This window comes from Cornus florida, unplaced genomic scaffold (genome assembly GCF_030987335.1).
Source record: "Cornus florida cultivar Cherokee Brave unplaced genomic scaffold, ASM3098733v1 CherokeeBrave_3.0.0_Hap2_Chr05, whole genome shotgun sequence".
Lineage (NCBI taxonomy): Eukaryota > Viridiplantae > Streptophyta > Magnoliopsida > Cornales > Cornaceae > Cornus > Cornus florida.
The window spans coordinates 67028114-67040530 of record NW_026775575.1 but is presented as its reverse complement, the minus strand read 5'-3'; the positions used below and the strand labels follow the sequence as shown (position 1 = coordinate 67040530).

Sequence of the window (12417 nt, the reverse complement as noted above, 5' to 3'; positions counted from 1 at the left end):
TTCCAATACAAAAGGTTAAGTTCAGTAGCTGAGTACATGAGTGGGCAGAAGCAAAATACATGAGTACAAAGTATGCATAAGTAAAGGTTGGGCTGATTTGTACAAATGTATTTAAATTATTTTTGAAGTAGTGTATGCAACTACTATGTTTGGTACAAATATATTGGGATATTTTTTATAACTTATGAATGAAACTATTTAAATAAAGGTTACGATGATTTGTACAAATGTATTTGAATTATTTTTGAAGTAGTGTATGCAACTGCTATGTTTGGTACAAATATATTGGGATGTTTTTTATAACTTATGAATGAAACTATTTAAATAAAGGTTGGGATGATTTGTACAAATGTATTTGAATTATTTTTGAAGTAGTGTATGCAACTACTATATTTGGTACAAATATATTGGGATATTTTTTATAACTTATGAATGAAACTATTTAAATAAAGGTTAGGATGATTTGTACAAATGTATTTAAATTATTTTTGAAGTAGTATATGGAACTGCTATATTTGGTACAAATATATATATTGGGGTTTTTTTATAACTTATGAATGAAACTATTTAAATAAAGGTTGGGATGATTTGTACAAATATATTTGAATTATTTTTGAAGTAGTGTATACAAATGCTATGTTTTACAAATATATTGGGACGTTATTTATAACTTATGAATGAAACTATCTAAATAGAGGTTGGGATGATTTATACAAATGTATTTGAATTATTTTTGAAGTAGCGTATGCAACTGCTATATTTGGTACAAATATATTGAGATGTTATTTATAACTTATAAATGAAACTATCTAAATAAAGGTTGAGATGATTTGTACAAATATATTTGAATTATTTTTGAAGTAGTGTATACAACTGCTATGTTCCGTACAAATATATTGGAATGTTATTTATAACTTATGAATGAAACTATGTAAATAAAGGTTGGAATGATTTTTACAAATATATTTGAATTATTTTTGAAGTAGTGTATGCAACTGCTATATTCCATACGAATATATTGGGATGTTATTTATAACTTATGAATGAAACTATTTAAATAAAAGTTGGGATGATTTGTACAAATTTATTTGAATTATTTTTGAAATAGTGTATGCAATTGCTATGTTCCGTACGAATATATTGGGATGTTATTTAACTTATGAATGAATTTATTTAAATAAAGGTTGAGATGATTTGTATAAATGTATTTGAATTATTTTTAAAGTAGTGTATGCAACTGCTATGTTTGGTACAAATATATTGGGATGTTATTTATAACTTATGAATGAAACTATTTAAATAAAGGTTGTGATGATTTGTACAAATTTATTTGAATTAGTTTGAAGTAGTGTATGCAACTGTTATATTTGGTACAAATATATTGAGATTTTATTTATAACTTATGAATGAAATTATTTAAATAAAGGTTAGGATGATTTTTACAAATGTATTTGAATTATTTTTGAAGTAGTGTATGTAACTGTTATGTTCCATATGAATATATTGGGATGTTATTTATAACTTATGAATGAAAATATTTTAGTAAAGGTTGGGATGATTTGTACAAATATATTTGCAAAAAGAATATAAGTCCTAGAAAAATTGGAACAACGTTTAAAAAACACTTGAATTATTTTTGTAGTGTGGATGCAACTACTTTATTCGATACAAATTTATTGGGATTTTATGTATAACTTAGGCATGCAACTATTAAATTATAGGTTTAGATCATTTGTACAAATATATTTGTATCAGCCTATATAAGTTAAAAAGGTTATGTTGTAAAACAATTTTACTTGAATTGATGAGTTGACTTAAAAGGAATCATTAAAATTAGGAGCAATAAACGGTACTATATGCCAAATGCATTGTGTTAATACGTCAATGCATTGCCTCATTTTAACTAGGTCAGTCACCTGCATTTAATCATCAAAAGAAAATATTTAATTTCAATACATACATAATACACAAAATTATCAAAAGTTGGTCAACCACTACATTTTCAGATATACCAAAATGTACGCACCATATAAAACAACTCGCGTAAATTCCAAAAGGCTACAAGTATGCAAACGTAAATGAACAACATCATAAAATTAAAGTCAAATACATATTGAAATGACTGTCAAGAATCAAAGAGTCGTTGTTGAATTGGTCAGCCTATCTCCGAAATTGGCATGTGGGACGTTGGGGTGCCAGTCGATTGATAATTGTTTATATCTGGTATCTTTGAATATGATGATGGGACAAAATGCAATCCAATTTACATCTAGAGTCATTCTTAAATGCATGTTCCACCTTAATAGCACACTTGCCTGGTTAGTTAATGGAGTATTTAGTTCATCACCATTAATATTGCACGTGGTGGTGGCGTCACATATTAAAATCTTATAGTTGCAACAATACTGACATTAACGAATAGGTGGTAGGGGATTGTTCAACTTTGACTACCACTTGCCTCTCCGGATACAAGGGCTTCAGTGAAATTCTGCAACATAATAATGAGATTTATTACGTGTGCATAATTTAATAGACAAATGGTATTACTTATGAAACTACATGGAAAACGGTAAGAGGAGAAAAGTACCTCAACCTGAACTGTTCCTTTCGTTGAGTTCATCTTATTGTGAATCTTTAGCTCCATGGTTGGTTTCAACCTCTTACATTTTCATTTACATGTAACTTTACAATTGAGGCTATTGGGGATTTTGTCAGTGCTTTTATTGTTCCCCAATTTTGTCTTTACCACAACTATAAATTGCACTTATGTCAACAAATTTACGACTACAGTTTTTGGCCCATTAAGATTATTAAACAAACACAATGTATCAAGAATCCAAGGCCCTCAAATTCAAACCAAAGTCAATCCATTTTCTATAACACTAGGATAAGACTACAGAAAAAATTGAAGTCAATGAATATATTTAATTTCATACAATAATGTGACAGTTTATTATTTTTTTTTTTTTAACTTTTTCCAACTGAGGCATGAATTTCAAATCTTTTTTGGGGGTAGTATTTTCTTAAATATTAAAACTATGTTAAGTTACTGCTAATTACTACGACCACTCATAATTCTCAATTACCATTACAAATAATATGAAACAAAAACATATGGTCCATTCTGTATAACAAAGTATATCCCAACTCTTTTCTAGTATGTATCAGCAATTAAATTTGAACAATTTTTCGTCCTTTTATTAATTATCAACTATATACTGATACTTAAAAATATAGGACTTGGATCCTCTAAGTTAAAGATTATCTAAGTTATAGTAAGTTGAATTCCCTATAGAATGACACGTAACATTAAAAACATATCTACGGCTGGTGTTAAACTACGTCAACTAATTTAAATAAATTTTGAAAACTGTACTGTTTTCAAAGAAGAAAAATTTACCAAAGTTTAAAAACTGCACTGTTTTGAATTAAAGAAAATTTACCATACTCTAACGATATTTAACATCGTTATATCTCCCTTATCTTTTCCAAAAAAAGATACTCCCTCTCTCTCCTCTTTATTCAAAAAAAAAATCTTAATACAATATGTAGAATGATGACAATACAAATGCATGATATCTTGATCTATGTTACTGCTCCAAAATACTGTTTGTAGTGATATTAACCATGCCTATGGTTGAGTTGAATTATGCTTTAACGAATCCATTACCTTTTTATTGTTTTACCCAAATCAAAAATAAAATGATAAAAAAATCTAAAATCTCAAACAATTCTTTGGAATAGGGGTTGTGTAAGTACCAACAAGGAAAAAAAAATTCTAAAATTTGTTACTATTTAAAAGCGACTTGTTGCAAATATGAAGAAAGAGGAGAGAGAGGGATGATCTTTTTTTGGAAAAGATGAGGAAGAAATAACGATGTTAAACGTCATTAGAGTATATTAAATTTTCCTTAATTCAAAATAGTACAATTTTTAAACTTTGATAAATTTTCCTTATTTCAAAACGATGCAGTTTTCAAAATTTCTTTAAATTAATTGATGTGGTTTAACACTAACAGTGGATAAGTTTTTAATGTTACGTGTCATTCGATAGGAAATTCAACTTACGATAACTTAGAGAATCTTTAACTTAGAGGATCCAAGTCTAAAAATATAAGTTTTGCAATATGCAATATTAAATAAGAACAATAATTATGCAATATATGCTTCCAACATTAAAAAGGGCTGAAAATTTTTCTTCAAAATACAATACTAAATAATCAGTACAATGATAAATGCAATATTTATTTCTAACATTAATTAAGGTTCAGAATTAAATAAAAAGGAACCAATTTTTTTTTTACAAAATACGAATCCAAATAATCATAAGAACAATAAATGCAATATTTGTCTCCAACATTAATTAGGATTCAGATACCATACAACATATATAACATTTAATAGTGGTTCAGATCAGAAATAAACTTATAAATACATTTAAAAAAAAAAAAAAACCCTAATATATTGGAAATGGCTTTACAATATTGAAAATAGGTAAGTCTTTATCTTTGTAAGCCCAAATAATTTATACTGGACACTTTTGCAGTCTTTCTCTTCTCTCTCTTCCTTCTTATAACTTTCCTTTTCCAGCCATTCATGTACCTGAGAATTCACAGCATAAACCAGTTGCTCTGTTTCTTTGGAAACAATTATCTATGGAAGTAAAAAACAGAAAGAACAAATTTTAGGAAAGAGACGAGACTTCTCTCTTGTTTTGGTAACAAATAAAAATCTGATTTTATTTTGGACTTTGGGAGAAGAAGATACAATAAAGGACGGGCTTTTCAAATTTCAATTTTCAAATTGGCTGCAACACTGTTCTGATATGCGTATATATTATGTGTATAATCCATATATATTATGTATATAATTTATATTTTTATAAATACAGATTTTAATTTTTTTTATTTTATTACTGTCGTGAAAACAGATCAGAACAGGAGCACTGTTCCTCTTCTGTACCAACGGATAGGATTTTGGTCCGTTGGTACATATTGATCTATTCTCTGTTTACGGTGTACAATGGTCAGCTACCTTGTACCATGCCTATGTTTCCCAACCCCTATAAATACTAGGCCTTTCATTCACACCAAGCCATCGATCTATTCTCTGTTTACGGTGCTCAATGGTCAGCTACCTTGTACCATGCTATGTTTCCCAACCCCTATAAATACTAGACCTTTCATTCACACCAAGCCATCACACCTACAATATCATATCTTCTGATTTCACATCATTCTCTCTCTAAAATATTAAGCCATGGCACTTGAGCAACCCTAGTTGAAAAACACTCGTCCTGACCCAAACATGGATCTTCTCCATGTCCAGGCCATCAGCCTTCAAACAATAAGCAGCGCTCATGATTCCGATGACACCAGCTTTCAATCGTTTCGGATACTCGAAAACGATGTGCCCAGTGGCCCTCCCCAGCAGAAACTAGCATGGTTAAGGTCTCAAGTCATCGGCAGTGATGTGGAGTTCGACACTCCTTTCGGAAAACGTCGGCTTACCTATGCCGACTACACTGCCTCTGGCCGATGCCTTCAGTACATTGAGAACTACATCATTAACAATGTTCTTCCAGCTTATGGTGTGTACATAGTTATTTTTTAATATTAAATGTTTAAGTTTGTATCTCTGGCTATTGTTATTTTTTATAAACAATAATTTTTTCATTTGTGTGAATAGGCAATACTCATACAAGTGACAGTTATGTGGGCCATGAAACTACAAAAATTGTGCATGATGCAAGTAAGTATGTGAAGTCTTGCTTAGGGGGCAAAGAAGAAGATGCAATCCTGTTTGTTGGCTCCGGCACAACGGCAGCCATTAAACGGCTTCAAGAGGTTATGGGACTTGCTGTTGCATCAACTATGAAGGACAGGGTGTTGACGAGCCTTAGGGATGAAGAAAGATGGATTGTTTTTGTTGGGCCATATGAGCACCACTCCAACCTCCTCTCGTGGCGCCAAAGCTTAGCAGAAGTTGTAGAGATCGGTCTAGATGGAAATGGACTAATTGACATTGAAGCTTTAAGGCAACAACTCGAGTTGTACCAGCACACAAATCGCCCTATGTTGGGTTCTTTCTCAGCTTGCAGTAATGTCACCGGAATTTACACTGACACACGTTCCGTTACTTCACTCCTTCATCGATATGGTGCTTTTGCATGTTTTGATTTTGCTGCAAGGTACAGAAAAAGTTTGTTTGAGTTCTTAGTTTCTCAAGGAAATAGTATTATTGATCAATTTATAACATGCATGCCTAATTTGCTCTAAATCTTATATGTGCAGTGGTCCTTATGAAGAGATTGACATGAGATCTGGCGAGGTAGATGGATATGATGCAATATTCCTTAGTCCACATAAATTTGTTGGGGGACCTGGTACCCCTGGAATTCTTCTAATGAGCAAGATCCTTTATCAATTAGGATCTTCACCTCCTTCAACATGTGGTGGAGGAACTGTCAGCTTTGTTAATGGATTCAATGAAAAGGTATTTAGTCATTACGAGTTCGATAAATTTGTGATACTCTTTATACAAATACGAGAGTTGCATATACTAAAAACTATAGTCTAGTCTATCTCCTCTACCTTCTACATAAATAAATAAATATGAGAGTCAAATATACATAGGGTGTGTTTGGAAAGAAAAAGAAAAAAACAATTTCTCTATCAAATCAAATTTGAGATGTTTGTCATATAAAATTAGCCTGTATGATTTAATGGTTCAGTCAATTACAAAATTTGCTAATATATTGACATATGGGTTACAGGATACTCTGTATTATGAAGATGTGGAAGAGAGAGAAGATGCCGGAACGCCAGCAATTATTCAGAAATTTAGAACTGCAATGGCTTTCTGGGTAAAAGAATACATTGGTTCTGAAGTGATCAAAATGCAGGAGCACAAATTCATAGATAGAGCGCTCGACAGGCTTCTTTCCAATCCAAACATCTGGGTTCTAGGAAACACTAGAGTGAAACGACAAGCTATCCTCTCCTTCCTTGTGTTCTCCACAACCAATTCCTCCGCTGACATGGAAAACAAGATCTTCATGGACGCTAGTGGGAGCAGAGATGGAGGAAATTCCTTGTGGAGGGAGTCCGGGAACACGAGAGACAAGCCCCTTAGCGGCCCTTTTGTTGCGAAGCTCCTTAATGACTTGTTTGGCATCCAGGCTCGTGGTGGGTGCGCTTGTGCTGGACCCTATGGTCACCATCTTCTCCATGTCAATGAGTCTCATTCACTCGCCTTCAAACATGCCATTCAAAAAGGTTACAATGGAGTGAAGCCGGGATGGACACGAATTAACTTTGCTTACCACATAACAGTAGAAGAGTACGAGTTCATTCTTGCTGCGTTGGAATTCGTAGCCATGTATGGCCAGAGGTTCCTCGTGCTCTACGACTTCAACTGGAAAACGGGCAATTGGACTTTCAAGAAGAAGGCATTCAAAGAGATTGAGGCGATCAAACAATGCAGACAAGAATTCAACAACTTGTTGATTAATCGCGCTCTGCAAGCAGCTAGTTTTGAAGACACTGAGATCATTGCTGACAACAACACCATTGAAATGATCCACAAGTATGTGTCTTATTTGGAGACTGCAAAAAGAATTGCTCACTTTCTCCCAAAGTTTCCTCCTCCTAGAAGGATTCCAAAAGAGATTGATATTAACCTCGTGCTGTTCCGAGTATAGATTTGGGGGCTTTTCTATGTTTTACAATAGTGTTGTAAACTGTTTAAGCTTTTGCATATTATAGTTTTGTATCGGAACGATAAATGAATAAGAAATCAACGCGAACATCTTGTTCCTTTTCTTTCCCACCGTTTTGTTGTGTTCTTTTTTTTTTTTATGGGTTACTCTTTTCCGTAAATAAAAATAAATTTTGGTAAATTTATTTTTATCATTCTTGGCCAAAAATAAAAAATCAGACTAATTAAGAATATCTTCAGCAGTACGTTAAAAAATCAGTATGTTAAAAGATTCTCGGTTTTTTAGGGACGTATCAGAGTCTTTCGACTCAAGGGGTTGGATAGTCAAATTTTCCTTGACACGGACCGAGTCTGAAATCGGCCCTTAGTGGATCAAACGATGTGGGAAGACAAAGATAATCCCTTCCTTTAGTTTCTTCAGTACCTCAATTAAGACGATTTTTTATAAAATAAAATAAGGGCTGGAATTAAATAAGGGAACAAAGCAAACTGTCCAAGAGTTCTTCAATTTCGAATTTTGGAATAAACAGAAGGACAAAGTGAACTATCCAGGAGTCCATCTAATCCAAGAATAACTTATAAAACAATAATGGATGAGACAACAAAATTCAAGCATTCATAATATTCTATAAGTAGTAATCTTATACAAAAGTACAAGAATAAGAGTTCTATTATAACACTACTCCTATGGAAAAAGAGAAGTAAAATTACATTGTAAGAAAATGCAGTAAAATGAAGAACTAGATTGTAATGAAATTGCAGATGTTATGGTGGGGACCTCTTGCTTGGATCATTTAAGCGTTATTTGTAAAGACTCATTCAAGCGGTTGAAAACAGTTACATACCTCTTGAATTCAAACTCTTTGTTTGAATTTGAATAAAAACTTGTCTAAAATTTATCCTTAAAGACACACATTAAACCATGCTGTTAATGGATTGACACATGTGAATTTTAGTCTTTAATTTTAAATAGGAGTCTTTTATGATAACAATATTAAATTATTATCACTAAAATGACGTATCTCTTCTTTCAATCAACTAATGACATATGGCTGAATTAATATTTTTTCCTCTAATCAACCAACACCATGTATCTGAATTAAAATTAAATTTATGGTGCAAACAAGTAGTATGTTAAGTTACATTGCAACCTAATTAATTGTGTAAAATTGTTGTGCATTTTGCATAATCTTTTAAACAGCCACATCAGCATCTTTTCTCTATACTCCCTTATTCTCATTCCATTAACAAATCAACACTGTAGTGAGTATGTTATTAAAAGTTATGTAAAGCATTGGGCATGACACCTATATAAATCTACTTTGACACATCATATTTACACAAAAAATAATATATATATATATATATATATATATATATATATATATATATATATATATATATATCTCTGATGGTTGTTTATATATATATATATATATATAAAAACAACCATCAGAGATACTCTAATGATCCAAATGCTCAAACACATCCACATCAATCTAAACTTTGATGATCACTAATTAAACCCTTTGGACCAAAAGATTTTTTGAATAAAGATTTTTTCCATATGTATATATAAAATAAAATAAAAATTAGTTAAGACTTTACTAATAACTCTTCTCTGGTTCTAGTAACTCTTCTCTGGTTCTAGTAACTCTTCTCTGGTTCTAGTGATTAAACTTCATTATGAAATTTTTTTTTTTTTCTTCGGTAAGTAACTTAATTATTAAATGACTTCAATTGGATAGTGTTTTACAAATATTGTGGAGAATGACCATATATTGAATTTCGTGAGTTCCAACATTAACCCACCTAAAATATCATTTTATTTACCTAAGGATATTTAATCACAAATGTTTGAATACTGGCATATCGTTACCGGAGGTAAGTGGTATTATCCACAAAAAAAATTAAAAAAAAAAAATTTCTTTTTCTTAAAAGAATGGAAATTCGACATCATCAGGTTTGGTAAAGAATGATACAATAAAATTTGTTGAACTTATTAGTCTCTTTTAGGAAAAAAATAAAATAAAATAAAATTTTAAACAGACAGATTGAAAGAAGAGGGAATTAACTTCTTAATGAATTTTACTTGCTTTGGTAAAAATGATTTTCTAAAGAAAAGAATTGCATTTTAAATGAAATCATTTGAAAATTGAATTTGTGATTGCAGAAGAATTAAAGGAAGCTAAAATTGCTTGGAAATGAAACACTTAACAAGGAATCTAAATAATAAGAAATTAAAATAGTAATGTAAATTTAAAATGCAAAACAATATGTTGCATGTATTACAAAGACATTGCATTGAATAAAAAGTTCAATAATAACCCCACGGGTTGGTTTAGTTGGAAAAGATTTGGGCCTCGGTGATGATGAAGTATCATGTCTCAGGATCAATTTCTGATAGGTGAAAATAATTCCTTAGAAGAGAGTGTGTAAATGCCAACTAGAAAAAAAATAAAATAAAATTCAATAATAAGATTTTCCTATATGTTTATGAGCCTGGTGGACCCTTAATACCAACTATTGCTTCTGTTACTACCATATATAAGATTCTTAAAATAACTTACTTTTCTAAAATAAAGCTAAAAGATAACAATCATCTCCCAAAAAAAGAACAATACTTAACATTTCTAGCAGTTTGTTAAAACACTCCTTTGAATAAAATATACACTGCCATGTATGATGTGTAAATTTTTTTTTTATCTCCAGCAATCTGTTAAGATACACTGTCACGTCACCAATATGTAAAATTATTGTGCATTTTACACTACCTTTTTATACAGTTATATTAAAATATTTCCTTTCTCCTAACTCTTTCTCATTAATCAACCTTATATTAAGTAGGTTTATAAAAATTATGTGGGGTCCAGACATGACATTGGTTGGTTGTTATTGGGGAATATATTTTTATACAAAAATATAAAACAACCGTTGGAGTTAAAAATAAATAATTCAAATTTTTTGTCTAAATCTATTATAATACATCCGATTTACACAAAAAGAAAATATACACAACGGTTAGAGATGCTCTTAGGTTCTCACTAGTGAGGATCTACACCATGCTAACCGCTGATGTGGACCAATAATAACTAGACACATTATATTTTAATTACCAAATCATAGACGGTAATCAAATCACCATCTTTGATTTGGTAAGTGGGTATCTACTCCCTACCATATTAAATTCGGTAATTAAAGATGACATGTCCATTTATTATTGGTTCACATCAACAGTGAGGATGGTGTAAATCCTCATTAATGGGGACCTAAGTATTGTTCCCAAAAAAAAATTCTCCATTGGTAAGTTTTGGAAAATATAGGTTTGATGTGACATTTATGCAGTGTTTGGTGTGCATGGATGAAATGTAATTAACCATTCCTTTATTTGGTATGCAATTTAAAGTGTGAATTACCATTCCATTAGAATGAAAATACACTCACAACTAAATCTATAGAGTGGCCATTCCATTCCCAAGTAAATATTTTCAGCTTTGTTGAAACAATTTTCAATCAGCAGAAACATGCCAACTCAAACGGTCATATCTCACTCATTTTAAATCCAAATTAGGCCAAATTTGTGTCCTAATTGAAGCTTTCGAAGTCAGCCTTCCAATGTAATTGATATTACTAAAAAATTCAAGCCATAAAAAACATTATGGCAGTTAAATGCAATCTGGTTATGAATTTTAAAAGCTAAACATTACCTATTTGTGAGATAGCCATCTCTCTAACAACTAGGACCTTATTTGATGGTTTAATTAAGTATAAGCCTTATTGACGAGAGTTTAGGAATGAATTAACATGATGTTCCGAAGGTGGATTAGGTCTTAGAGTCTTTAAGTCTACTCATGGTAACTAAAGCCCTAAAAAATGATTAATTAATTTCATGACATATTATCAAGTGTCTAAGGACATTAGCATAATATTAATTAAATTGATTCAATGTCCTTGATATCTCTACGTGTGAATATTGAGATTTTTAAGATATTTCAATTTTAAGGAACTTTCTCAATATATGACAAAGCTATGCTTTTTAAGATTGAAACAATTAAGTTCAAAACCTTTTAAAAAATTCCTAGAGACCAATTCAAATTATATGATTAATTGAAACACATGGTCCTAGTATATGTAGTTCAAGTGTTAAGTTCTTTCAAAGCTTATGAAAGCTTGAACTAACTTATCCTTACCAAATGACTTCATACAAAAAATTTGTATATAATAAAGTTCATAGCCTATTAGTAATAGTTTAAGGACTTATGAATGATATAAATGATATATAGGATCCTATAGTTCACAAGTCAAGAGATGAGTGAAGTTACTTCAAAAATAACTTTATAATTTAAGCTAGCACCACTACAAGAAAACAGTTTTTTACCACGCACTTTTTACACTCTCTCTCTCTCGCTCCTAGATCTACTCTCTCTCTCGGACCACTTCTCTCATTAGTTCTTAGTAAGTTTTGAGTCCTATTCTCAATTTTCGAACTCTATCTTCGTATTTTGGTGTTGCCATGCTTAGATCTAGAGTTCCCATGATGATTGTTGCCATTTTTGAAGCTTCGAAGCATTTGTATATATATGGATATTTTTGTATATATATGTTTTATTTTTGATTTCGATTTAGGGGGTCACATGCCTAGTTAAGTGACCAATATCGACTTGTTGAGGTGTAGAGGGACCCACGAGCTTGCTCGGG

At 31.2% G+C, this 12417-nt stretch overlaps 1 protein-coding gene across 1 annotated transcript; it reads left to right on the top strand.

Moving 5' to 3' along the window:
* Nucleotides 1-5125: 5125 nt before the first annotated feature.
* LOC132306720 (uncharacterized) lies at nt 5126-7830 on the top strand. Its single transcript, XM_059804244.1, has 4 exons — nt 5126-5590; nt 5689-6190; nt 6294-6495; nt 6776-7830. The coding sequence occupies exons 1-4, from the start codon at nt 5308-5310 to the stop codon at nt 7700-7702; spliced, it is 1914 nt and encodes a 637-aa protein (XP_059660227.1). The 5' UTR covers nt 5126-5307; the 3' UTR covers nt 7703-7830.
* The last annotated feature ends 4587 nt before the right edge of the window (nt 7831-12417 follow it).